The sequence below is a fragment of the Tursiops truncatus genome, chromosome 2 (genome assembly GCF_011762595.2).
Source record: "Tursiops truncatus isolate mTurTru1 chromosome 2, mTurTru1.mat.Y, whole genome shotgun sequence".
NCBI lineage: Eukaryota > Metazoa > Chordata > Mammalia > Artiodactyla > Delphinidae > Tursiops > Tursiops truncatus.
The window spans coordinates 3,147,083-3,174,871 of record NC_047035.1 but is presented as its reverse complement, the minus strand read 5'-3'; the positions used below and the strand labels follow the sequence as shown (position 1 = coordinate 3,174,871).

The window sequence follows — 27,789 nt, the reverse complement described above, 5'->3', positions numbered from 1 at the left end:
AATTGACTAATGGTAGTTTCTTTAAAGGTTGGTTACAACGTGGAATCTGAAAGCATATAGATGAATTTTTCTTGCTCTGTTACAGTGAAATCTATTGGTCTGTCTTGCACTTAGAATGGCTCCTTGACCCACGTGTGATTTTGTAACATCTTGCATTGATCACTTGGAAAATACTGACCTACTGAGTGATGCACATCTTCCAAATGTTGAAACATTTAATTATATAATATCAAAGAAAGCACCTTTGTTAATATCGCCATCATTCTGATGAGAAAAGTCTTTAGCTGTTGGGAATCTGTCAGGTTCACAAGGGTGGATACAAGTTTTCAAATTCTAATCTTCACTTGTAAACTTGCATTTTGTTATCAGCAACAAATACTGTCACTTATTTCCCCTGAATTGACAGGCTTACTTTGTTCTTTCTGAGAAAATGCCTGCCAAATACCCAAGTTTGAATAATTATAGTATTTCAAGTAAAAATGTATTTTGTGAAAAAAAGCAGCTGGTTGAGCTCACAGCTCATACGACCGCACAAGTGCTTCCTCCTTGAGAACTGAAGTGCTTCAGCATCAGCAGGAGGGCTGCGTGCGTGCCCTGTTTTGTCACACAGAATACAAAGATAGGCGTACACAAGAGTCAAGATGAGATGGAATTATCATTTTCCTGCGTCAAAGACCTTCTGAAGTGAAATTCATGTTTTTGCTGCAAGTGCACAGTGGCTAAGGGCACCGTGGCAGCTACCGGATTTTGGTGCCCTGCTCATCTTGGGCCCGTTTGAGCTTTCAGTAGCTCTACCAACCATCAGTACAAACCACAGCTTGGTGGAAAAGGCAGATAAAACCTAGTATTATAATGAAAATGGTTTTGACCTCGCCTGGGGACCCTCAGGGACTGTGGACCACACTTTGAGAACTGCTACTCTCCAGGGAAACATTTTGTTAAGGTTTTAAGGGTCCCCATATTTGTACTTTCCTGCTGTCACTCCCCCAGCCTGAGTTGCACAGAGGGGACACTGCTCATGCATGATGTCAGGAAATGGAGAGAAAAATCACATGCAGAAAGCACTATCCTTAGCGTGCTGATCATTCTTTTCCCAGCTTTATTGAGGTTCTGATCATTGTTTTTTGGAGACACAGGTATTTCATGAGATTTGCAAAAAAGACGTGTGTTTTTGCACAATACGGTACAATAAATTTAATTCCATTACAAGCTAAGTGAAAAATTGAAAAGCTACAGCCTGCATAACTGCAAAGGTGGGAGGGAAATCTGGCTTGATGTCCTTGATGTTTGCGGGGTAGTGGGGATTTCCGTCTTGATTGTGCTGGTGGTTACATAACTGAATGCATTGGTCAAAATGCATAGAATTGTATATCGAAAAAGAGTGAATTTTACTGTATGTACATCTTGCCAGTGGATCTGATTGCTGCTCCCTCTTTCCCTGCAAAGGTCTATGACATTGCATCAGTATTTCTAAACAATTAAAGAAACAGGTTCAGGAGAAGAGGGCTTATAGCAGCAGATATTTGACACCAAGAAATAGAGTTTGTGTTAGCAGTAAAATGCCTTCTAGAACTTTACTTTGTTCTTCAATATACTTAATACCATTTTAATTTCTTTCTAACCTGTTTCTTCTGACCCTTTCAGTAGGCAAGGATATAATGTCCCCACGATTGCTTTGAACCCTTTGTGGAGGAGGAGTGCGATATGGACTTTGACCGTTGTCACAGTAATATTATAGAAAGCCCCACTGTGTTCTGTTGGAATTAATAATACACATGGTGCAACATATTTCTGCTTAATCTTTATGGATTCTTCTTTGAACCGTGTACTGAGAACATTTTTAAAAAATTATACAGAATTTGTAAATGTTTCTTGGCCAACTTGATGTAGCCTGACATAGATGGTAACCCTGACTGTTTTCTCATTAGTGAGAACTTTTGCAAATAATTTCATTGCAGTGGGTTGACATTGAATCCAGTGAGAATTAAAGCATTCGTTTTAAGGTAGACATTGACCAAAGTCAATGTCAGGCACAGGAGGGACACGGGCCAGTCCTCTCAGACTGACGTGGGGGTCACTGTAGCCTGCTGCTCTGTGTGCCTCACCTGTGAGCCTCACCTGGCGTCTCTCCGCAGGGCATCTGTCACTCCCACCTGGTACTGGAGGAGCCGGCTTCCATCGTGCAACTGGACTACAGCCAGAAGGTGCTGCTGGTCTCGACTTTACAGAGGAGTCTGCTTTTCTACACCGAGGAGAAGTCTGTCAAGCAAATCGGAACACAGCCAAGGAAAAGGTGAGCATTGCTGGTGTCGAGGCTCGTGGTGACGCGGCTCCAGGCAGGTCCCCAGCCTGCCCGCCACATGTGGCTGCTGCAGTCTGCTCCCTGCAGGCCCCCTCCTCCACAGCCCGGGTAGGAGGTCAGGGGTCAGGCTCAGGGTCGGGTGGGAGCTTGCCCCTCACTCCCTCCGCATGCCGCGCCATCGTGAAAATGGAGTGACCTCGGCAGGGGAGGTGCTACCAGTTGTGTCACCTGCTGTGGAGCCGAGCGGGGGGCGCGGGAAGAGTTCACATGGGCTGTAGCCCAGCCTGGGGCCGGGAGGCGTCCTGAGGGAGGGGGCGGGTCTGGAAGGGGTCAGGGCTCCTGGCCGGGAGAGGGCCCCTCCCTTGACCTGCTCCCTGGACGAACAGCGGCGAGCAGGGTCGGTCCAGTCCCAGCCTGCCCGGGGGAGAGGCGGAGGGGCAGGACGGCATGTGGGCCGGGGGCACGCGGGGGCCTGGGTGGCGTGGTGCTGGAGAGTGGGCAGGAGGTGGGCGGGCGTCAGTGAGGGCCAGCTGGTGGTGCTGGGGGTGCCAGCCTCCGGTCTTCTCAGCGTCCGTTGTGCTGTGTCCCGGGCTTTGCAGCAGCACAGTGCAAGTTTATTCTTTTTCTGTGTGGCGGTCCATGGCTATTAAAAGACACTCGCGCTTCCCCTTTGGCTTCTACTTTCCACGCTGAATACCCCCCTAATTCCACCAACAATCTGGTGTCTCTATAACAGTAATCTCCCTGTCGGCCCCTGGAACGCTCAGCAGAATCTGTAGCTTGGGCTTAGTGGTGTGCAGAACTTGGTCGTGGCTTTCCCTCTGCCAGGGTCCCAGTCTTCTGCTTGACGTCTCGTCCTGGCTTGTCTGTCAGTGTCTTACTGCCTTGTGTCTTTGGAAGGAAGGTGGGGTGTAAAAAGAGAGATTTAAAAACCAGTTACCTCCATGGGGATCGTATACCCAACAGTCTTTCTCTTCAAACCTGGCCTTGTAACCTCCCGTGTGAAACCTGAGCACCTTTGCGTGAACGTCTCCTGGTGCGTTTGTGTAGCCAAGTCTTTCGGCAGCTTGCGTTAGAAGCATACTCTTGCCAGGCACCGTTTCAGGATGTAGAAACAGATAAACGGGTCCCGTTTCTCCTAGGGAGCTGTATTAGAGAAGTGAGGGATGACAGAATGAACGGAAACATTTTTAACCTCTGTGTCCTGAAGGCTTGTGTCTGTCGTGTGCTGTGTTAGGCTGTGGTTAGAAAAGGACGTCGGCCATGTCTGCCTCCTGGAAGTGGTGCCCCATGCAACAGTGTCCCTCTGGGTGGCACACGGTGGGACAGCGGTGAGCCAGGGGACGGGCCTCTGCCCTCAAGTAAGATAAAGGTCTAGGCTGCGGTCAGTGCTATAGAGGCAACATCAGGGTGAGGTGTCAGCTGGGGGCAGGGCCTCTCTTAGAATGGTCAGGAAAGGCCTCTGGGTAAGAGATCTGTGGGCTGAAGCCTAAAGCATGGGAAGAGCGTTCTGGTCTCAGGGGACAGCACATGCCAAGGCCCTGGATCGGGCCAGGGCCTAGAACGTTCGAGGAGCCAGGAGGGGGCTGGGGTGGCTGCAGACCAGTGGGCCGGGTGCTGAAAAGGAGGGCCTGAGCCTGCGTGAGGCGAGGGATGCTGTCAACCGCGTTATTCTAGGTGAGACGGAAAGCCAGTGGGGGGCTTCAGGCAGGAGAAGGACTATCTGGGCTACCCTGGATCTGCCTGGAGACTTGGAGACGGTCAGGCAGGGAACAGTGAGAAGGCTGCCACAGGAGCCCAGGAGTAGCACGGAGGCCTCGCCTGGGTACCCGGCATGGAGAGGAGAGGGCAGGGGGATGGAGGGTAATGGGGTGAATCGGATGTAGGGGAAAACGGAGAGAAAGGAACAATAAGAAAGGGTTTCCATGCCCTTGGCTAAAGCAACTAGACAGATGGTGAAGCCATTTAACTGAGATGGGAAGACCAGGGTTAAGGTCTAGGCTTCAGGAATTCTGTCTTGGGGCTGTTGCATCTGAGATGCCTGTTAGGTAACTAAGCAGGAATCACAGTCCAGCGTAACATACACAGGTTGGAAATTCAGGGAAGGGGTTTTGGCCAGAAATGAAAATGAGGTCATCGGATGCAGGTGACATTGAGACCCCTAGCCTTGGATGAGGTCACCCAGGGAGAGTGTTTATTCATTCAACATTGGAAAATCCTTACTAAGTCTCTGCTGTGTGCCAGGCGCCCTTCTCAGTCTGGGGAGACAGCTGTGAACAAGGGGGACAAGAGCTCTGATCTTAAGGAGCTCATGTCCTGTGAGGGAGACAGACATTAAATGTGTTCTAGAATGTTCAGTAGTAACGAATGGGTATGGAGCTAGCGAGGATGCCTGCCTTAGCGGGTGTGTGTTTAGGGCAGGCCGGTGGGTGGAGTCTGAGCAGATTCCTGAGGGAGGATGGGAGGGGCGGCAGAAGCCCTGCCTGTACGGAGGGTCTAGGAGCACAGACCAGGCGCTGGGAGCAGGGGCGCTGGGGGCGGCCCATCCTGTGGGCCCTGCTCAGGGGCTGCTTTACGCCACTGCCATCAAGAGTCGTGAGCGGCCTTGACCCGGGGAGTCAGTCCTGCTGCTGCGTGAGGGGGGTGAGGGCAGCTGCTCAGGGAGGCTGGCGGGGGCTCCCAGGCGATTCAGGTGAGAGCAGGGCCTCACGCCAGGCCGGGGTGGTGGGGGCGCTTTGAAGGCAGGGCCAACTGGTGTATTGGCTCCGGGGTGTGAGAGAGATGATCCCTTGGAGATGGTGGCCTGAGCACTTGGCTAGGCGGGGCTGCCGGCTACTGGTGTCGAGAAGGCTGGCAGAGGAGCCGCGGGGATCTCAGGAAGCAGGTGGGGCCGCAGCTGTGCATGCGGGGGGGGGGGGGGGGGGCCGTTAGCCGATAGACAGTGTTCAAAGCTCTGGGACGGAAGAGCTCACCTGGGGAGTGAGTGTCACTAGGGAACGGGGAGGCCTCGCATTCTGGGGCACTCCATTGCTTCCGTGTCAGAGAGAGCCGTGTCGGAGCCGCTGATCGGCCCCGAGAGGTGGGCTGAGCCGGGCCTTTGTCTCTGGCAACGTGGCGGCTGCGCGTGCCCACCCTCGTGGGGCACAGGCCGTGGCATTGGAAGGGCTGAGGGAGGGGGAGTGGGCAGTGAGTGTAGGCAGGACTCTTTCTGTGTAGATGGGAACGCAGAACTAGCGGGTGCCTGGAAGGGACCGTGCGGGCTGGCGAGACATTGGATGGAGCGTGTGGCGGCATGTTGGGCGGCTGCTGTGGGCCGGCGGGGAAGCCGGGCTCGGGGACAGGCACAGGGAGTGCCGGAAGACAAGGTCGTCCTCTCCTGACCCAGTCTGTGAACCTCCTCAGGTTGACAGAACAGCGTGTATGTTTCTCCTAGAAAAATCTCAAAGTCCCCAGCCATCCCCCGACGTGTGTTCTGTCTCGGTTCTCCTCTGTGTGTATGCTGGCGCCCTCCCCGTGCCTATCGCTGTGTCCTGCAGTCCAGTTGGGAGGACTGTCCTGGGTCGGCAGCGCCTGCGTGTTGCAGTCCAGGCCGGGTGTGGGCTGTGGAGCCTGCGCCCCCGCCAGAGCCACATCGTGCCCGTCTGGTGGCCTTTGGGCATTTGGCTGTGGAGACGATTGTCCCGGCTTTGACTCGTTCTCCCGTTTCAGGCTCTCTGTCTGTGCTCAGCATTATTATACATAAGTTAGGAAACACCATTTGCTGGTTAGAATTTGATCACCGGCAACACTTCTTTCATATTAATGTGGCTCATAAAGGGAATTAAGGTGTCTTGTAAAGTCATCAATGGTCTTTCTAGAAATCAGCTCCACCAAAATTAAGAAACTAAGTTAATGTGTTTATGATTTTAGAATCCTGCAGTGCTTAGACCTTAGAAGTTGGAGTTGTGTCTGATTCAGAATGACATCAGCAAGTGCTGCAGAATCGCCCTGCAGGCAGATGGTGGCCGAGTCTGGGGTAGAGGACAGTTTGCACCCGGCTGCGGCTAGTTATCCCCAACTTAACTGCCTTCTCCCAACCCGCTCCCGACACTTTTCCGCAGCGCCTCAGAGGCAGCCCCACGCCAGGCCCCCGCTCAGCCTGCCCTTCCCTGGAGTGCCCGTTCCCCTTTCTCAGTCTGGTCATTGTCCACTCAGTAACCGAGGTGTAGCCTTTGATGCCCAGGTCAGAACGTGTCCCCCTTGTCTGTAGTCCTCGAGCAGCCCTCTGAGCCTCAGAGATGGCACCTCGCGGACGCCCGTCTGCTGCAGGGCGTTCTGAGACAGGGCCAAGACCTTCCTCTTATGCATCTTTCACGTTGCCTGCAGCGCAGAGTCTCTTACATGGTTCAGGAGCTCACTAAATGTTTGTTAAAATGAACGCTTTAGTCACCTGAGGTGAAGTGACAGGAGCTTTTAAAAAAAATAGTTATTTATTTATTTATTTATTTTTGGCTGTGTTGGGTCTTCATTGCTGCACGCATGCTTTCTCTAGTTGCGGCGAGCGGGGGCTACTCTTTGTTGCAGTGCGCGGGCTTCTCATTGCAGTGGCTTCTCTTGTTGCAGAGCGTGGGCTCTAGGCGCGCGGGCTTCAGTAGCTGTGGCTCACAGGCTCTAGAACGCAGGCTCAGTAGTTGTGGTGCACGGGTTTATTTGCTCCGCGGCATGTGGGATCTTCCCAGACTGGAGCTCGAACCCGTGTCCCCTGTGTTGGCAGGTGGATTCTTTACCACTGCGCCATCAGGGAAGTCCAGCAGGCGGATTCTTAACCACTGAGCCACCAGGGAAGTCCGATAAGAGATTTTTAAGAGGACTTTATTAGTAGGAGAAATATAGATTTGAAAATTGGATCACCAAATAGAAATTGATTTGATAGGAAAGGCAGGAGGAAGAGGTTATAGGCTACCGTGCCAGAGTTCTTTGGGTGTCTCTGTTTAGAGAAGCTTTGCAGAACAGATCACTAAAGAAAATCATCAGAGCATGATGCTGATTATGGAGCTGTCCATGAACGATCTACAGTGTTAGGTTAGTAACGACCTTGATTCTTGGTTAGTCTAACAGTTTTCAGTTCAAAGCTGAATTCGATATTTGGTGTCCTCCTTGGACCCTGTCTGGAAGGATTTAGTTACTGAGGTGCCAAAGGGGTGTAGTGAGATGCTGAAGTGCAGAGAAACACCCAGATAACTTTATCTGCGTGCCTTTGTGAGATGGGCCCTGTGGATGCCTCCCTGGGGGTCGGGTGTGCTGTGTGTGCAGTGAGGGTGAGGAGAGGGCCCAGCACCCACAGGAGCACACGATGGTAACAGGGGTGGAATTAGAGGCAGTTGAGCGTTTGTGGGGACTTACGGTGTCACAAGCATTGCTTTCTTTTGTCTTCATAGATTGTCATTCAATCCTCACATCAGCCTTTGAGATGGGAATTATTATCCCTGGTTTATAGACGAGGAAACTGAGATCCATACCACGTAGCTATTAAATGTCAGGGCTGGAAATTGAGCCCAGGTGTCGACCTAAAGCCAGTCCTCTTTCTACCATTCAAAATCAAAGAAATACTTCGGAGAGAGAATCAGCAGGACTTAGGGTTAAACTGAAACTCTTCTTTAAATCAATTAATTAATTAATTTATTTTTGGCTGCATTGGGTCTTCGTTGCTGTGTGGGCTTTCTCTAGTTGCGGTGAGCGGGGGCTACTCTTCGTTGCGGTGTGCGGGCTTCTCATTGTTGTGGCTTCTCTTGTTGCAGAGCACAGGCTCTAGAGCACAGGCTCAGTAGTTGTGGCACACGGGCTCAGTAGTTGTGGCACACGAGCTCAGTAGTTGTGGCACACAGGCTCAGTAGTTGTGGCTCACGGGCTCTAGAGTGCAGGCTCAGTAGTTGTGGCGCATGGGCTTAGTTGCTCCACGGTGTGTGGGGTCTTCCTGGGCCAGGGCTCGAACCCATGTCCCCTGCATTGGCAGGCGGATTCTTAACCATTGCGCCGCCAGGGAAGCCCCCAAACTGAAACTCTTAATATGTGAATTCTGGTGGACGTCTGAGATTTGGCAAAGATGTGGAGCAATGAGAACTCATAGATTGCTGATGAGAGTATAGGCTGGTGTAAACACATTGGAAAAAGTTTGAAGTTGTCTTCCAAACTTGAATCTGCTTTTACTCAGCAGCCCAGCAGTTACCCAGCAATCCAACAGTTCCACTTCTGAAGTATCCTTGACAAACTCTTAGACCTGAATACTAGGAGGTTATTTGCAGAAATGCTCATAATGAGCACTATTCAAAACGAAGAAGTGGAAATAATTCAAATGCCCTTCAGCAAGAGGGAGAATAAATTGTGGAACACTTTATAGCAGTGGAAATGAATAAGCTACAGCTTTTTTTTTATCAACAAGGATAAATCTTAGAAATATTATGTTAAGTTAAAAGCAAGTTGCAAAAGGATGCAAATAGCATCATACTATTTTTTTTTTTTTTTTTTTTTGGTACGTGGGCCTCTCACTGTCGTGGCCTCTCCCGTTGCGGAGCACAGGCTCCGGACGCGCAGGCTCAGTGGCCATGGCTCATGGGCCCAGCCGCTCCGTGGCATGTGGGATCTTCCCGGACCAGGGCACGAACCTGTGTCCCCTGCATCGGCAGGCGGACTCTCAACCACTGCGCCACCAGGGAAGCCCCGTACTATTATTTTTATACAAATGGAAGGCAAACAATACTAAATTATGTGGTGTTTAGGAGTACGTAGGTATGTGGTTAAACTATCGATAATCGCAAGGGAATAATGCACACAAAATTCAGGGCTCACACATGAGAACGGAGTGGGCAGGGACTCTTGGAGCCAGAGAGCATCAGCGATGTGACTACCGATTTATTTCCAAAGTTGAGGGATAGGTTCCTGGGTGTATATTTCATTATTAGGCTTCAAAGCATATATATTCTTTTGTTTGTGTTAGATATTTCATGATACTAAAAATAGAAGGAAAAAAACCCCAAGCCGGAGGATCAGAATGGAGATTGGTCCCTGTGATGGGTTTAAGAGAAATTCTGAAAGTGCTGCCCCAATTCTGGACATAAAGCTCATTCACTGGCATGTTGGGATGAGCACAGCAGTCAGATGTCAGAAGGAACAGAATTTCAGAGCAGGGAGAGGATGGTCAGTCCTGGGTCTGTCACCTCTGCCTTCGTTTCCTCTTCTCTGAAACGGGAGTCGTGATACTTGCCTCACAGGGCTGTGTTGAGGGTTAAAGGAGAGTGGAGATAAAGCACTGCGTGCAGGGTAGAGGCATAGAGTTGGTGGGGTGGGATGAGCCGTGCTACAGGCGGGGCCGGGGAGCTGAGCGGGAGCCACGGCCAGTACAGCGGTAGCGGTTGGACTGACCATTGCTGCTGCGGGATTTGCAGGGGGTTATGCTTCGCAGGCCATGAAGCATATGGAGCCTCAAGTAAAACAAGTTGTTCAAAGTCTACCGAAATCTGCCTTTAGTGGTGGCTATTACAGAGGTGGGTTTGAGCCCAAAATGACAAAACGGGAAGCATCGTTAATACTAGGTGTAAGCCCTGCTGCCAGTAAGGGAAACATAAGAGATGCTCATCGATGAATTATGCTTTTAAATCACCCAGACGAGGGAGGATCTCCTTATATAGCAGCCAAAATCAATGAGGCTAAAGATTTACTAGAAGGCCAAGCTAAAAAGTGAAGTAAATGTATGATAAATGTTAAGTTCTTACTCATTTATGTATATGAGTACCAGCTTTTATAATAAAACGCCTCAAAGCTACACGTTTTAAAAATTAGCATAAGCTAAATCAAAGCCTTGGTATAAATTGGAGGATTTAAAATCGGATTATAGAATATTTGTAGGTTAATACTCAATAATTATGGATAAATGCATGCCATTTGAAGTGTTGTTCATTACTCATTTGTCAAATAATTTGGTACCTATTTCAAGACAAAGTGAACAAGGTAGTCTCTCCCTGAAGGAATCCCCAATCTGATGGGAGACTGATAAAGTGATAATTAAAATACAGTGTGATAAATATGATGGAATTAGCACAGGTTGTTATAGTAGGGGCTCATCTCATCGGGACAGAAGGCTGTTCAAGGTACAGAGGACTCCCCCAGTCACTTAGAACCTTGAACGTAAAAGTCAATTTAGCCACAACTTAACCTAAGAAACTGATCTAGGTATGTACTTATCACTTTGGCAGTGATAAATCTAAATTGTTTCAGATTTCATACATTAAAAACTATAACAGCATGATTTTAAAAAAACACTGTGCGCAGTAACTGTTGCGTGTGCTTAGCGGGGTGCACACTTCTGAGGATGCTGTAGGGAGTGCAAGACAGAGACTGGCTCCTCTGTGGCCTCAGTGTTGGCCAGGCGGTTCAGTTAACCAAAAAATACACTGTAGAAAAGGGTTCGAAAAAGAATCAATCTTGTTTTGGCTTAGTCCAGAAATTCTTATTAGAGTTAATATCGGGGGTGGACAGCTAGCACTTTAAATCAGTCCATTCTCTTTCTTTCTTTCCTCCTTTTTTTCTTGTAATTTCAGCACTGGGAAATTTGGTGCTTGTTTTATACCAGGACTTTGTAAGCAAAGTGATCTAACCTTGTACGCATCACGGCCTGGGCTCCGGCTGTGGAAGGCTGACATCCATGGGACCGTTCAGGCCACGTTTATCTTAAAAGATGTCTTTGCTGGAGGAGTCAAGCCTTTCGAGCTTTACCCGCGCCTGGAATCCTCTGACAGGGGAAGTTGCAGCTCACCCGAGAAACACCTGGGGCTTGTTTCATGTTTCTTTCAAGAAGGCTGGGTGTTGAGTTGGAATGAATATAGTATTTACCTTCTAGACACCGTCAACCAGGTAAGTAAAGTGATTGTACCACGTCTTTGGTGTCTAGAGGCAAGAGAATGTTTATGGACTGTTCTGCTTCATTTCTCAGACGATAGAAGGAACAGTGTTGATTCAGATGCTTTGCTTTTTCCACTGGGCCAGTCAAGGAATCCAAATGAAGGCTTGGTTGTTTTTGTAGATTTGAAAAAATATTTGGTTTAAATATTCATAGTCCTGTCCCCTGCTAAGAAAGTGTGTGTGTGTGTGTGTGTGTATGTGTGTTTTTTTGCGGCACGCGGGCCTCTCACTGTTGTGGCCTCTCCCGTTGAGGAGCACAGGCTCTGGACGCGCAGGCTCAGCGGCCATGGCTCACGGGCCCAGCTGCTCCGCGGCATGTGGGATCTTCCCGGACCGGGGCACGAACCTGCGTCCCCTGCGTCGGCAGGCGGACTCCCAACCACTGCGCCACCAGGGAAGCCCTGTGTGTGTTTTATTTAAGCACAAAATTAAACTTGTTCTTTATAATTTCTTTGAATCACGTGTTTTCTGACTACCAAATTACTGTGAGGGTATTAAATGAAAACTCAAACATGACGGAAACAGTAAGATAGGGACTCATTCCCCAAGGCCTCCGCAGGGCAACACTGAGTTGGGCAGGGGGCTCTTTCTCTAGCTTTCTTTCCACCCTGTTCTTTTACCCTTATTTCTCCTACCCAAATGGAGCCACACGGTTTTGCCATTTTTTTCCCCACTTTACTTAATGATGTATTTGGACAACTTTCCAGCGTTATTTTTTTCCCCAGCATTATTAAATCATGGTAGGAAACAATTTCTGTTTAAATCAGGATGGTAAGAGGTTATTGCCAACAGAGGTGGAATTAGGAATTAAAAAAAAACAAAGCTGTGTAGTTTCAGTTTATTCTTAAGAGCAGAGCTTTTGCTGTTTTGTACGTCATCTCCTCACCCCACCCCCCACCCCCATCCTGCTCACGTTCTTCCTTCTTGAAGTCAGCAGGCCTCTAACAGACGCCCTTTTCTTTATAAGCAGCACTTCACGGTAGAAATCAAAGGGTTTTCTTAGTTGTGTGAACAGAAAATGAAATTCGTCTGCAAGGCTTCTTAATGATTGTTATCAGCCATGCCTGGTACTACTGGTTTAGTAGAAAGAAAAACTGACCTTTTTCTTCTTCCTGGGAGATTCTGGTCTGGTCCTACCTATAACCAGGAGTCTCTCGTCTGCCTGGCTTGGTTTCCCTACCTGGAACATGGGGAGGGGACTGGTGAGTTGGGTTAGGGAATCACCAAGATGCCTTTTAGCCCTGAGTTTGTTTCTTTTCTTAAGGAACGTTTTGAAAGACATTTTTGTATTCTTCCTCAGGTGTAGAGAACACAGCTTTTCTTCTTTTTCTGGGTACTATTTGAACTTAATGTGCACTTGTTAATTGGCAGGGTCAAGATGTGGTATAATTGTACATCAGTTCCTCTCTTCTGAGCACTTACCCAGGGCTTTCCCCAATAGGTATAATTAACTTCATCTTATAGATGGAGAAGTGGAGACAGAGGACCTGGTCATGAGCAGAGAGTCTTTACATGGCAACATGATTAAAAGCTTTCAAACTACTGTCAGGATTATTAAGAATTTACAAAGGACTGAGACTCATTTTCTCTTCTATAATGAGCTAGTCTCTTATTTGCACTGTTGACTGAGAAGCAAGAATTTTTTTTAAGTCAGGGATGTCCTGTGTTTTGTTTGCTGTCTGCTTTCAGGTGATGTTAGGGGAATCCTCCCTCACTCACTTATTCATTCAAAACCAAGGGTTGCAATGCCTATTAGTCTCTCCCACAGGACTCCGCACGGTAGGGGACCTAGACCTGCCAGCACACATTCCAGCCCAGGAGAGACGTGCCAGGTGGGGGTTTGTGTAAAGTGCTGTGAGCTCTGAAGAGTCCTGGGCATTGCTGAGGAGGGTGAGCTTGTCAGGGACGCTTCCCAAGGAGGCGGCCTCTGAATCAAGTTGGAACTCTCCCAGTGAGCAAGGGTCAGGAAAAGAATTCAAGCAGAGCGCGTGACGTCGTGGAGGAACAGGGCTGGGGTTTGGACTGGCCAGTTGAGGCACCTGAAGCCAGAAAAGGGCGATCAGAGAGCGGGGAGCAAGGCGGGGACCGGTTCAGAGGGTGGCCGAGAGGCGGGGAGAGACTGCTCGCTCAGTCTCATAAATTTACTGGCAGGGGTTGTGACTCGGTCACACATCCGTCAGGTATTACCTGACTTTGACTGAATTTCCCTGAGTTTCAGAATCATGACAACGAAGAGCAGTTGTCTGACTTATTTGGATTGCTACACATGCTTGTACGATTTGAACTATTACTATTGCCTGGTTTTGTGATTTTTTTTTTTTTTTTTTTTTGGACAGGCCACAATTGCTGGTTTGGAAGGATCAGGTGATATCGTGTCTGTTTCCTGCACAGAAAATGAAATATTTTTCTTAAAGGGAGACAGGAACATTATAAGAATTTCAAGCAGGCCTGAAGGACTAGCATCAATAGGTTTGTATTTCTTGTAAAATGTTATAAAATGTATTTGTTACAAAATTTGTTATAAAATGTATGTAATTACAGTTTGTGATGTATAAAACGTACCATTTTTTTGCTCGTTAAATGATTGTAGCTTTTTCGAAACGAGGTGTTCAGAGGGTTTCCTTTGATTCTGAAAAGACGGTTTGTGATACTTTTCTTGAAGGTTACCTGCTTTCAGGCTTACATCAGCCAGGGTCTCACATTTGGTGGAGTTGCTTCTGCGGGTCTGGAGGTCAGGGAGGTTGGGTGAGTAGGAAGGAGAACTTGGCACCCACCTGACTGATCTCCGTCCGACGCTCTGAGACAGCCTGTGGGATTGATGCGTAAGATTTTAGAACATGTCAGTCTGTCACCTGGGACACGGTTTTTACCTTTAACATGGTTCTTCCTTGTGGTATTGATTATTCTCTGTGCTTCTGACTTCTTTTGGGTAATTCATATTTAAGCCCAAATTCTCACGAGTAAAGAACCTTGCTCTGTGTTGTCGTGCATGCACACGACCATGGGACTTCATGTACTTGTTCCTGGTGGTCGCAACAACAGCTGTGTGGCCCCTGCCCCGCTGCCCCTCCCCGCCTTGTCATCACTGCGTTGTGCTCACCACCTTCCAGACTCTGCTAAGCACTTAACGTTCACGATCTCGTCCAGTCCTCCGAACAGCCTCGTGCGGGAGGGCCCGACGCCCGAGGTGAGGGCAGTGCCCACAGATGCCAGCGCCTCGTGGGGCCTCTGAAGTTCACTGGGCAGTTGCACAGGCGTCCTGCCCCCGCCTTTCCCTAACCAGGCCACCTTCCTCCCTGGGGCTGGAGCGGCCTTGGCCCTTCCTCGCTTGCTGTGCGCCTGTCCTGACACTGCTGCCTGGGTCTCCCCGACGAGGCCTGCCCTCCTCGGGTGCTGCCCTGTGCACCCCTCCCCCTTATCATTCAAGACTCGGTCGGTATCGCTGCACTTTTGATAACTTCCTCCAATCGCCTTAGTTGAGTCAGTCTCTCCTCACTGCGTTCCTGGGGCCCTTTTCCTGCTGCTCCTTGACTTCGGAGTCGTTGCCTCACCACTTACCTTACGCAAGAATAGATTTTTGATTGCAAGGCTCTCGTGACTCACCTTGTGGCCCTAACACAGCACGTGGTTTGAAGAAGACCCTAGCGTGTTAGTCAATGGTGTCCTCCTTTCACAGATTAGAAAATTGAGGATTGGGGTAGTACGTGACAAGCCCCAAGTCACCGTCCAGATTTCCGCTTCAGCCGCTGTTTCCCCTGCCTCGCCAGGTTAGTCAGGAGGGCCCGCCCTGTGCCATGGCTGTGGGCACGCCACTGCTTTCCTCGGGTCTCTTGGCCACAGGGCCATCCTTGGTGTTTCTACTCTGACCAGTGTCAGCTAATGTCTGAGTGACCTCAAGAGAGGCAGCGGAGATCCTGGGCAGGAAGTGGGGCTCCCTCCCTCCAGCACGGGAGGGAGCGGCCTGCCTGGGACATGGCTATAGCGTTTGTCTTTTAAACCTTAGAATACAAGGTTTGGCTGCTGGGAGAATATAAAAAACAGCCTCACTTTAGCCAGATATTTAGCCTCAAAAAGACAAAAATGAAGTACTAGCTGTCACTGTCCTGAATTTATAATCTCCCAAGAGATGGCAAGAAGAGAGTGAATTACCTCTTAAGTCACAGAGGGCAGGTTGGGGCGAACATCATTCCAGGGTTGTAACTTTCATAGAAACGGAGAGAGCTCTGCTCTTGAGCCTGTGAGCTGGGGGCCTTAACAGTGTCACCAAGTGGCAGTGCCACTTACAGGGGAGAAGTGACCAGGAGCCACGAGGCCAGTAGACTTCCTGCAGGCGTGAAGATGCTCTGTAACTACACTGCCCACACGTGGCTGCCAAGTACTCGAAATGTGCTGAGTGCAACTGAGGAACTGGATTTTAAGTTTTGTTTCATGTCTATGAATCTGAATTTAAATAGCTACATGGCTGCTGGCTACTGTACTGGACGGTGCAGCTCCAGACCAAGATCTGCCTGTGTAATCTTGTGTGACCTTCTGCAAGTCACTTCCCTGCCCTGCTCGTCCCCACTTGTGGCCCCCGGTCGAGGCAGGAATGCCCACCTGTCTGGGTAAGGGCCGTGTCTCCATGCCTAGAACGCATCTGGCATGCGGTAGGTACTCGGTAACAGAAGGATGGCTGGATGGATCAAAATGGACCCCCAGTCCTGTGTTGAGGGTCCTGTGGCTGGAACCTCCTACTGTCGTGTTGAGAGGAGGACGTGTCCATGGAGGTGGGGACAGAGCGCCAGGCCCACCAGCCCACTGCCAGTCCTGCTCTGCTCTCTCTCCTTTTCGCATGTGGACTCCTTTAATGAACTCCTCTGTTTTGAGTTTGCGCTGGTGAAAAATGACCTTTCCCTCCTTGAACTTTGAGAATTTTTATTATAGGTACATGTGTGTTTTTCAGAGGTCCCTGGAGGAGTAGTGTTTTGGCTGTACCACGGGGGCCCCAGCAGTGAAAGCACCGACTCCTAACCACCGCACCACCGGGGAATTCCCTCTAAGCCCTTTTTTCTTTTTTATTATTATTTTTTTTCCAAGCCCTTTTTTAATAGGCATCTCACCTTTATCTATTATTTTGTGAGTTGAAGTGAGAAATGCTCTACCTTATGATAGTCCCTTACTTTGAGTTATTTACAGAAGACAGCTGCTGTGAGTTATTTGACTGATTTTGATACATGAACTTCCTGGAGAACAAAAACCACCTGTTGGAACCTGTTGTACAATTCTTTTAGTTTCGCTGGTTTCTCTGAATTTAGCAGGCTGGTATTTAGGGCTGGCAAACCTTAATAAGAGCACTCCATCTTTCCCTCCAGTAACCATGGTAAAACTGACTCTTCTTTCTCAGTGCGGGACGGTCTGGAGCCGTCAGGATGCCCAGAGCAAGTCCATGGGCAGCGTGCAGAGAAGGCGCCGGGGGCCACGCCTTCTGAGACGAGGCTCAGAGGCTCTTCCGTGGCCAGCGAGCCCAGAAGCAGGAGCAGCTCACTCAACTCCACTGACAGCAGCTCCGGGCCGCAGGCGGCTCCCGAGCTGGGCAGGAGCGGCCAGCTCACCTCGAAGAGGTTCAGTGTGATCAGCTCGGAGGACTTCGACCAAGAGCTCATTGTGAAGCCTCTCAAAGTGAAAAAGAAGAAGAGGAAGAAGAAGACAGGTACCATCCACGGCAGAGCACACACGACCTCCTTCCGCCCCCGTGGGGCCTTTTACCAAACTCTCTGGGAAGGCTGCTGCTTGCTGAGTGAGCACTGCCCGTTCGCTGGAAAGCACAGAAAGCGAATGTCTTTCCTCCTCGAAGGAGTTTTACTGTGAAATACGTATACATTATACACACACATAAAGCATTAAACTATAATGTAACATACCACCCTGCTTAACAGGTCTGGGTGTTATACTTTTCAATATTTAAGTAAAAATTTCTGTTTATTCATGTACATCATTTATTAGACCAGAGATTCTGTAGACCTGTAAGGAAGGTCATGGAAATCTTTAGATGGATCGATTTATGTTTAATGTAGGGTATGTCATCAGATATGGGCTTTTTTTTCTCTTTTCTTTTCTTTTCTTTTTTTAGGCTGCACTGCATGGCTTGCAGGATCGTAGTTCCCCAACCAGGGATTGAACCTGGGCCCTTGGCAGTGGAAGCACCAAGTCCTAAGCACTGGACCGCCAGGGAATTCCCAGATACGGGATTTAACACTGAGTTTAAAAAAATTTTTCACTTCTTGGTGCCTGTTGAGCCTCTCTAGCTAAAGATCACTGCGATATTGAAGGAAAATGTTACCAGATCCCTTAGCATTTTAATAATTAAAAGAAATTGGTCTGTGATCCATTTGTTCCTTTGTTTTTCTTAGTTAACATTTCTTGAAGGCCTCAGAGCCCATCAGTGTGTACAGTATTTGCATCCATTTAAAACATCCCTGCGTTGGGATAATTTGTACTTTAGAGATTTATTCTTCACCATTTAGATATCCTTCATTTAAAACGCTTTTATCTTAAGCCCAAATTTTGTTTTTTAGTTAGTGTCTTACTAGATTCATATCTAATCTTAAACGTTCTTCTTTTAAACAGAAGGTGGAAGCGGGACTACCTGCCCCAGTTCCCTTGAATCGACTCCCTGCTGGGAGTGTCCTGGTGATAGCCCCCAGTCCTTGAGCACAGACTTGCTGTCCACGACCTCGAGTTTGGGCAGCACCGTGGATCAGTCCAGCACAGGGTCTCCGGACCAGGAGTGCAGTCTCAGTGGTGAGGCCAGCAGTGTCCTGCCAGAATACAGCGACCCCGAAACGTTCAGTGTCTTGGAGGCGCCCTTCCCCGCCCCTGACTCACTGAATGAGGAAGGTGACGGAAGAACCGAAATCCCACTATGTGACGGCGCAGGCGAGACGCAGCCGCCTAGCGGGGGGTTGAGTTCACCCTGGCATCCGAGGGAGGACGCGGAAGGGAGTGATGACATCGCGGAGCTCGAAGAGGAGCCCTGTCCCGTGAGCGGTGGGCCAAGGAGCACACAGTCACCCTGCCGAGAGCGGGGCAGCTCAGCAGAGGCCCAGGAGGTGGGGGGCATGGAGCCTGCTGAACCCCAGAGCACTTTTCCGGAGGCCCCCCTCCAGGGCTCCCCCCTGGTGCCTTCCAGCCTCAGCTGGACTCCCAGTGCTGAGCGGTGGCTTCCAGGGACCAGCGCTGAGGAGCCCAGTGAAGAGCAGGGCTTCCGGAGGCACCTGGGGGCCCCAGGCCACCTCGGCTCGAGTCCCCGGCACGCTGCTGCTGACGATGACACAGGCCAGAAAGCAATGGCTGCTTCCGAATGTGACTTGGGGAGTGCAGGAGGACGACGGCCTCGCTGGGTCTCTGCCTCGGTGGCCAGCGCCCATGAGCAGCCCTCACGGGACCAGGCGTTGACGTCCAGTGACGAGGAGGACATCTATGCCCACGGGCTGCCCTCTTCATCCTCGGAGACGAGCGTGACAGAGCTGGCAGGGAGCCGCTCCCTGCAGGACCTGCACCCGCCGGGCACAGACGAGCCCGGGCTGCTGAAGTCAGAGGAGGTATGTGTGCTCCTTTCTTAAGGGAAATCATTGGCGAACTGATTATATTTTTCTGTTTATGCAAAGAAATTATATTCCTACTGTAAAACCCGTATGCCAGAGGTGTTTGGAAGTCTGCCTTTGGGGGATTTCCAGCGCAGGGATCTAGAATGGCTTGGACTCCTGCTGACCTGTCACCCCTGCTCAGTTACCCACTTCACCAACAAAAGCAGCCTCTCCTTGTTGATTCCGGCGGGGCCGGCCCAGCATGGGCAGCTAGTGCTAGTCATCCCAGAGGATGGCTGGATTGGCCTGGGGGCCGCTCCCAGAAACCAGTGGCGAGAGGCCCGTCCACTTGTGGAGGGGAAGGCGCTGCCCCGCAGACAAGCGTCTCGAGGAGCCGTGTCTCCCTGACCTCCAAGCAGCGGCGCCAGGGCTCCCCTGCAGGCTGTACAGAAACCAGGTTTCGAGCGTCCAGTTTCCTGGGTCGGGTTCTACCTAGCCTGTGCAATTAAAAGACGATTATTAGCTGTTCTTGGTCATTTTATTTAAAAAAGTGGCTTTTAAAAAGTGCTTGTTTCCTTAGCAAGTAATTATTATGTAGATGTATTTGGGTTCAGAGCTAACTGTGTACTGTAACCCTTTCTGCTAAGTGGATGAGGTGTGGATCGTGCGTGTGAACTTATGCAGCCACATGTGCTTTCCCCAGATGTGCCTCTGGATTCTCTGCGTCCTAATGACGTGTGACATTGGGGCGGCTCTCACCGTGTGCCAGGTGCCGTGCTAAGCACTTTACAAGTTTAACTCATATACTGCTCGAAGAACAAAACCCACAAACTAGGTGCTCCCGTTTCACAGGAGGAAGTGGAGACTCAGACAGATAAATGGCTTTCACCAGGTCGCATGGCAAGTGGGGCCAGGGCCCTCTCTCTCGAACCGCTGTGCTGTCTGTCCTACCTCGAAAGTGAAACGTCCTGCTTATTTGTTTTAAGACAGAATGCCCTTTCACTCAGTCTTCCGCGCATTCACCCTTTCGTGAGTGCCTTCGGCTGCCAGGCTCTGCGTCGGGCGCTGGGGACGCTGCAGTGCCCGTGACAGGCAGTCGTGGATCTCAAGAGTCCTGGACACGTGTGCAGATCCTCCCAGTTGAGTGGAACTCGGGTGATGGTGATGAGCAAAGTGCAGGAGGGGCGCGGCGCCCACCAACCATGGCAGGAGCCAAGCAGCTGAGCCGAGGGCGTGGGCAGTTGGCATTCTAGACCAGAACTTTAGAAAAGTCCTAGGTGAGAGAGCACCTGGTACTTTGAGGACCTCCCCCAGCCTTCACTGCTCCCCGCCTTGTCCCCCTCCAGAGAGCTGGAAAGCCACATTTTGTTGCGTTGGGGGGTGGGTAAGGTGTGTCCTGGTGAGTCAGGGCCAGATCGAGAGGGGTTGGGTGCCAAACTCTGTGAAGCAGTGAACGTCCATGTGTGGGTGATTGTGCAAATACATGGGTTTCTTTTGCAGTTTTGGAAAGCTGTTAAAGTACACACTTTATTTAGCTTTGATTTTTAAAAGAACCCTAACATCTAAACCTTAGTCTACAAGATTCAGTCAGGCAGTGTCTTGGCCAGATTTCCATCAACCACATAATGTGCCACGTGTCCGATGATTGGATCAGCGCTTAAAACAATATGGTGAAAAAAACAAAGATAGTGGTAGTGCCATTTCTCCTAACACATCTCTAATGATTAGCTGTACAAAAAATCAGTTTGCATACAAGTGGGAAGTGAGGTATCCCTGTAGAATAAAACCAGATCCTTTGACTGTAAGCACTAGGTGAGGGAAGAGGTTGTAGTATCTGTGACAGACTGTTTTCCAGGAACGTTATGGGGTCTTTGTAGGGGACAGCCGCTCCCACTTCACAATGTTTCTGTTAGAGCTGGTCGAGAGATAGAGGGCCGACTTGAGTGATTGCACGCTTTTCTTATTGACGACAGTACGACACATGCAGCTGTGTCCTCTGCCGCAGAACTCAGCAGGCTCTGTCCTTGTTAGTTTGCAGAAAGCTGGATGGGTTACTCCGGGCCGGGCTACGGCATTCTCAGCTTGGCGGTCTCCGAGAAGTACATTTGGTGCCTGGACTACAAAGGCGGCCTGTTCTGCAGCGCGTTGCCGGGCGCTGGGCTGCGCTGGCAGAAGTTTGAAGATGCCGTCCAGCAGGTGGCAGTCTCGCCCTCAGGTTCGCCTCCCAGCTCCCTGCTTCTTGCCCCAGGTGTAGAGGCCCGAGCACACAGGGACCAGTCCATTTAGCAGACTTGCCTTTTCCCCTGCAGGTTTGAGGCGTTTTCTCCAAAGAACGCGGATTGCTGCATTTGACATCAACTGAAAATAGTGTAATTGCAGTTCAGTTTTTGGTTTTTTATTAATTGCAGTGGTAACACATGAACATGTTTTGTAAGTTAGACAAATAGCTTCCATTTTTGAGGTTTTTTTTTTTTTAGAAATATTAACATAAAATGCCTTATAAAAATAAATCTGTTTCTATTTCTTAGTGTTGTTGTTTTATAACTTATTTATTTATTTATTTTTGGCTACGTTGGGTCTTCGTTGCAGTGCACGGGCTTCTTGCAATGGCTTCTCTTGTTGGGGAGCACAGGCTCTAGGTGCGCGGGCCTCAGTAGTTGTGGCACGTGGGCTCACTAGTTGTGGCTCGTGCGCTCTAGAGCACAGGCTTAGTAGTTGTGGCGCACAGGCTTAGTTGCTCCGCGGCATGTGGGATCTTCCCAGGCCAGGGCTCGAACCCGTGTCCCCTGCACTGGCAGGCGGATTCTGAACCACTGCGCCACCAGGGAAGTCCCTTAGTGTTGCTTTAAAACAGCTGAACTAATGAAGATGGGCCCGCGGTTGTGTTGGATAAGTTTGGATCGTTTGGTTTCTTTCTTAGAAATTACTCTGTAATGAGCTATATATATGCTTTGGGTGAATAATCTACTCCTTGACTGTGAAAAGAAAATGCCTTCCTTCCTTCATGCCATGATCAGGCCATTTTCAGTGAGCTGGAGCAGACGCTTCCTGGGTGAGGTTCTACCCCCTCATCTATACAGAATACTTTGCTTGTTTGTCACAATGTTGGCCACTTTACCTATTTGTGGGATGGCGAGTGGAACAGAAGTGTGTATGTGTATCGTAGCTGGTTTACTGTTAGGACATTGGAATGCAAGGCAGACAACACTGAGCCTGTGACCTCCCCTCGCCCTCTGTGCTTTGAGATGGATTTCCTCTAACTCTCCTGGTCTTTGTCACTACGTAAAATACCAGTTTGTTCAGGGTTGTTTTGTTCTATCTCTTTATCTCTTTGAAAAATATTTTTCCTTAGAGACTAAGATAATAGCCTGTCCCATTAGCTGGCTTTATATAATTATGGGTTTTAATTCTTTTCCTCCCATTTACCTTTGGGTCCATCTCCCCAGCCATTTATAAACTTCGGTTTTTTCCTGATTATGTGAATTACTGTGTGTTTCCAAACGATTCAGTCTCGCGCTACTCTAGCAGGAGCTCTGTCTCCACCAGGGTTGGTGCTGTGGCTGAGGGCCCCGTCCAGCGTGGGCACCCCGGGGGCCGCGGGCTTGGCCGCCGCCTCGCTTCCCACACCTCCCTTGGCACCTCGTGCCAGACCCTCTAGTCCAGCCGTCTGTGCTCTTGGTGACTCTGATGGTTTCTTAGACGCCACCTGCATCTGCATAGACCACCTTCCTGTCTGCCCTTCTCCTTCCCTCCCCTTCTTCTTTGTCCCTTTCTAAGTGAAAAAAGGGACAGCCCAGCTCAAGTGCTTCCTTTCCATCTGCACCTTATCCATTTGGCTGGTCCAGAATTGACCCACTCCCTTTGAATCCCTGTAGGACTTTCAGACTTTCTCAGGACACTAACTGTGCCTCCCGAAGGTCGTTTAGGGCCCTCACCTGGCACACCTAGCAGTGCTGGTGGTGCCTCTCTGCCGTGTGATGAGTGCCTCTGATGCGCCCGCTCTGTGTGCTGTGTCCTTGATACAGCCTCACCTGCAGCCTTCCTAGCAGCCTGTACGGGGCAGATGATCCCATTTCACAGATGAGGAAATGAGGCTTGGAGACATGAGCCCCAAGCCACACGGTGGGGGGTGGTGGCAGGGGTTCAGACCTCGGCGCCGCAGGCTCTTTCCCCATTCGGGGTAGAAGCAAAGGGGGGGTGCGTGTTGTAGAAATCTCTCTTCCCCACAGCACCCAGAATGGACTTTTGGGGGTGAAAGTTCTCAATATTTATTGGACAGTGAATATAATTTTTATTTCCACAGGAGCCCTTCTCTGGAAGATTGAACAGAAATCTAACCGAGCCTTTGCTTGTGGAAAAGTGACCATCAAGGGGAAGCGTCACTGGTACGAAGCTCTGCCCCAGGCGGTGTTTGTGGCCCTGAGCGATGACACGGCCTGGATCATCAGGACAAATGGGGACCTGTACCTACAGACAGGTAGCTGCAGCCGGCGCCCCAGCACCCGTGGGATCTGGTGTGATTGTGCTTTGGTAGCGACGTGCTTAGAGACAGTGACCAAGAAGCTAGAAATCAATTTAAATGAAAACACTTCTGGAAAGAGAGTATTTTCTGTTGGAATCTATTAGCAGTTTTCTGCTACTGACTCACATTCAACCCAGGACAAATTTAGGGCAGGAATTAATAGAATTATTTGGCAAGGCACAGAAACAGAATCTTATTCTCCTTACAGCTCACCATTGCGTATCCCTTATCCTGCAGTATCAGATCTGAAGAGGAAAGAAGAACAGAGAAATGGCATTAGAATCATTTTTCCCTTTAACTTATGGCTGGATTTTTTCAGCCAGGTCAAAGCCCTGCTTCTATACGCTTATTTACACGTGGGTCAGGAAAAAACAATGAGAGATAATTTGCTCTGAATAGGAGTTTATCTCATCCTAGGAAACTGCCCTGAGAGGGGGGACCTTTAGCAGCTGGAAGAGACACAGTGGGACTTGTTTTTTAAAAATAAACTGTAATGAGAGTCAGTGTTTACGTACTGTCAGCAAAATGAGATATGGGTTTCCAAAAGCAATGTGATTCACCAGTACCTGGAAACGATTACGGGGCAGGAGCTCTTTTTCGGATGTCAAGAGGCCATAATAGATTTATGTAAATATCAATCTTTTAACCATTTAATATTGCTGATTCCAAGAAAAGGTTTGTTTTTTTAAAATAGATTTATTTTATTTATTTATTTATTGGCTGCATTGGGTCTTCATTGCTGTACGCAGGTTTTCTCTAGTTGTGGCGAGTGGGGTCTACTCTTGGTTGGGATGTGAGGGCTTCTCATTGTTGCAGAGTACAGGCTCTAGGCGTGCAGGCTTCAGTCAGTTGTGGCTCATGGGCTCTAGAGCGCAGGCTCAGTAGTTGCGGTGCACGGGCTTAGTTGCCCCGTGGCATGTGGGATCTTCCCGAACCAGGGCTCGAACCCGTGTCCCCTGTGTTGGCAGGTGGATTCTTAACCACTGCACCACCAGGGAAGCCCCCCAAGAGAAGGTTTTAATCTCTGTTATGAACTGTCAGCCAGGGACGATTCTGAGATTTTTTTTTTTAACATCTTTTATTAGAGGATAATTGCTTTACAATGGTGTGTTAATTTCTGCTTTATAACAAAGTGACTCAGCTATACATATACACACGTCCCCATATCTCCTCCCTCTTGTGTCTCCCTCCCACCTTCCCTATCCCACCCCTATAGGTGGTCACCAAGCACTGAGCTGATCTCCCTGTGCCATGCGGCTGCTTCCCACTAGCTATCTGTATTACATTTGGTTGTGTATATATGTCCATGCCACTCTCACTTTGTCCCAGCTTATGCTTCCCCCTCCTCACATCCTCAGGTCCATTCTCTGTGTCTGCGTCTTTATTCTTGTCTTGCCCCTAGGTTCTTCAGAACCTTTTGGGGTTTTTTTTAGTTTCCATGTATATGTGTTAGCATACGGTATTTGTCTTTCTCCTTCTGACTTACTTCACTCTGTATGACGACTCTAGGTCCATCCACCTCACTACAAATAAATCAATTTCATTTCCTTTTATGGCTGAGTAATATTCCACTGTATACATGTGCCACATCTTCTTTATCCATTCATCTGTTGATGGACACTCAGGTTGTTTCCATCTCCTGGCTATTGTAAACAGAGCTGCAATGAACATTTTGGTACATGACTGTTTTTGAGTTATGGTTTTCTCAGGGTATATGCCCAGTAGTGGGATTGCTGGGTCATATGGTAGTTCTATTTATAGTTTTTTAAGGAACCTCCATACTGTTCTCCATAGTGGCTGTATCAATTTACATTCCCACCAATAGTGCAGGAGGGTTCCCTTTTCTCCACACCCTCTCCAGCATTTATTGTTTGTAGATTTTTTGATGATGGCCATTCTGACTGGTGTGAGGTGATACCTCATTGTAGCTTTGATTTGCATTTCTCTAATGATTAGTGATGTTGAGCATTCTTTCATGTGTTTGTTGGCAATCTGTATATCTTCTTTGGAGAAATGTCTGTTTAGGTATTCTGCCCATTTTTGGATTGGGTTGTTTGTTTTTTTGGTATTGAGCTGCATGAGCTGCTTGTAGATTTTGGAGATTAATCCTTTGTCGGTTGCTTCGTTTGCAAATATTCGATTCTCTGAGATTGAAAGCCCTTGAACATCTGGCTCGCTCTCAGATGTGGGAGAGCCGGCATCCTAGCAGCTCCTGCTTGAGCCCAGAGGGCAGCCTGGCCAGCTCTGGGCCACATGCCGGCCCTGGTCTCTCCAGCCTGGTTCCTATGTCTCCCTTGAAAGTGAAAAATAGCTGGAAAAGCATACGCATGTCCAACTTCCAGTGGCATCTGAGTTTCGTTCCTGCTGGGGAAACAGGGTGCTTCTGGCCTGGGGGTGAGGAGGGCCTTAGGAGTCACCTGGGCAGTGGTTGCAGACAAGCTCAAACCACCCAGAGCTACTGGCTTAGAGTCTCCAGGGTTGTCCTGAAGGTTTGCAGTGTAAGAAGTCCAGGAGGTGATTCCTACCTAGCTGAGTTTGAGGAAATGCAGCCCAAGGGCTGTGATACCGTAGGGTGCTGTTGTGATCGGGCAGGGAGCATGCTGAGTTCCGAGCCCTGACCGCAGGCTGAGGCTGCGGAATAATATGGGGCTTTAGGTAACAGCTGTTGTGCCAGCTCCCTTACGAGTGGCCTTGAAGCTCATTAGACAGAGATTGCAAAGAGGCGGGGGAAGAGCCCTGGATGGGGAGTTGGGGACCCTGAGCTCTGGCCCTCACCTTCCATCTAGGAATTTCGGGGTTTTCATTTTAGTAGTGGAAACACCGCGTACCACGTACAAAGCAGGCGGAGGGGAACCACCCTGTTGGAGGTGCTCTGCAGAGGTTGCCTGGAGCCCTCAGATCCCTGTGGGTCCAGTGGCAGCTGAGGCTCCGAGGGGCGTGGCCACAGAAGACGTCCCTTGGTACTGGCTCCTCTGGGCCTGGACCCTCCTGGCTCCGGAGCTGGCTGCTCTCCTGCACTGGGCTTTCACGTTCTTTCGGAACATTTTTAGCTACTTTGGGACACCAGAGGATTCGGAATTGTTATTCCTCCAGTTTTCAAAGAGCATCTGAAAACAGTTCAGATGGATATTATATTTAAGCACAATCTAACTATTTTATGTTGACTAGACCTTGAAAAGAGAAAGTACTTATTATAAAAGGATATAGCAAAATACCAAAAAAGAAAAATAAGCAAACAGAATGAAAATGAGGTGTGAAGTCCTGACTGTGTGTCTTTGGGGGCTTCCTGTCCTTCTCCCCGGCAGGTCTCAGCGTGGATCGCCCCTGTGCCAGAGCCGTAAAGGTTGACTGTCCATACCCACTGTCCCAGGTCGCAGCCCGAAACAGCGTGGTGTGGGCGCTGACGGAGCAGAGGGTACTGCTGTACCGGGAGGGTGTGAGCAGCTTCTGTCCCGAAGGGGAGCGCTGGAAATGTGACATCGTCAGGTATCGGGGGAGGAGCAGACACATTTTCAGCGTCCTGTCTGTCCCACTGTCTGTTCTTTGTCAACTTGACTCTTCTTAAGGGACCCATGTGAGCCTCTCCTGGGCAGAGCTGGTTCCCTGAAGGTTTCCACGGTCGTGGTGTTCTCTGGGATTGCCAGAGCCAGTTTCAGCAGCCTGACCTTGAAGACACTCTGTGCCTCCTTCTGACTGGCAGACTGGGCATTGGGTCAGAGCTCAGTTTTAAAAATGTTACTGCCCTCATGTGTAATCTCAAGCCCCACACGGTCACGAGTCTCTCATGATGGTCTTTCTAGAGAACTGCCCATTGTCAGGTAGTTTCTGTTTAGAGTCTCAGATGACTTAAGGCCAAATATTTTTCTTTATTATCCTCCTAGTCAGTTGAAGTTAATCTCTGAATTGCAATTTATTTGGTTACTTTCTACCCGTCAAAATTTTAATTAAAGAGTTACTGTCAGATCATTTTGCTGGTGTGAAATTATCAGTAGTCTTTAGAAAAATTAGATTAGGATATTCTCGGTTTGAATTGAGCAACCCAGTAAATTTGAGTGAGCACCTGTTGTGAGCACTGAGTGAACGTGACCCTGCCCAGCCCTCGAAGAGCTCCCCATCTGGGGCAACCAACGCCAGTTAGTGTAGATGGTCCCGAGCTGGAGAGGGACGAGCAGCACCGAGGACGCCTCGGCTCCCCCTGCAGAGGTCAGGTAGGCACCGTGCAGAGTGGACCCGCACCTCAGCCTCGAAGCTGGTGGGGACGTCACCGGCTGGGTGGGAGGAGGGCGTTGCCCGCAGAGTGGGCAGCGTCTGCCAGGCTGCAGCTGCCCAACACAGCCTGGCACGCTGCGGAGTTCCTGTTCGCTTAATTGGTGAAGGCAGGGGTGGGGAGATGGGCCACTCGGGGCCTGAAATCCCTCATGAGCCTGCTCTCTTCTTCCCTGGGTTAGTTTCCCTTAAGAGCTCCC

At 49.5% G+C, this 27,789-nt stretch overlaps 1 protein-coding gene and 1 pseudogene across 5 annotated transcripts in view; both read left to right on the top strand.

Moving 5' to 3' along the window:
• The window catches only part of TECPR2 (tectonin beta-propeller repeat containing 2), a 90,651-nt gene that overhangs the window by 19,442 nt on the left and 43,420 nt on the right, over positions 1-27,789 (top strand). For all 5 annotated transcript variants that reach the window (XR_012329822.1, XM_073800021.1, XM_073800022.1 and 2 more), the window contains exons 5-12: positions 2,136-2,293; positions 10,876-11,188; positions 13,573-13,705; positions 16,620-16,925; positions 17,843-18,816; positions 20,833-21,016; positions 23,105-23,278; positions 26,629-26,809. Coding sequence is in view for 4 of the 5 variants with exons in the window: in XM_073800021.1 (XP_073656122.1) it covers positions 2,136-2,293; positions 10,876-11,188; positions 13,573-13,705; positions 16,620-16,925; positions 17,843-18,816; positions 20,833-21,016; positions 23,105-23,278; positions 26,629-26,809 (2,423 nt within the window). In the remaining variant the exon portion in view is untranslated. The remainder of the gene's footprint in view (positions 1-2,135; positions 2,294-10,875; positions 11,189-13,572; positions 13,706-16,619; positions 16,926-17,842; positions 18,817-20,832; positions 21,017-23,104; positions 23,279-26,628; positions 26,810-27,789) is intronic.
• On the top strand, positions 5,002-10,869 carry LOC109552920 (mitochondrial import inner membrane translocase subunit TIM14 pseudogene; annotated as a pseudogene).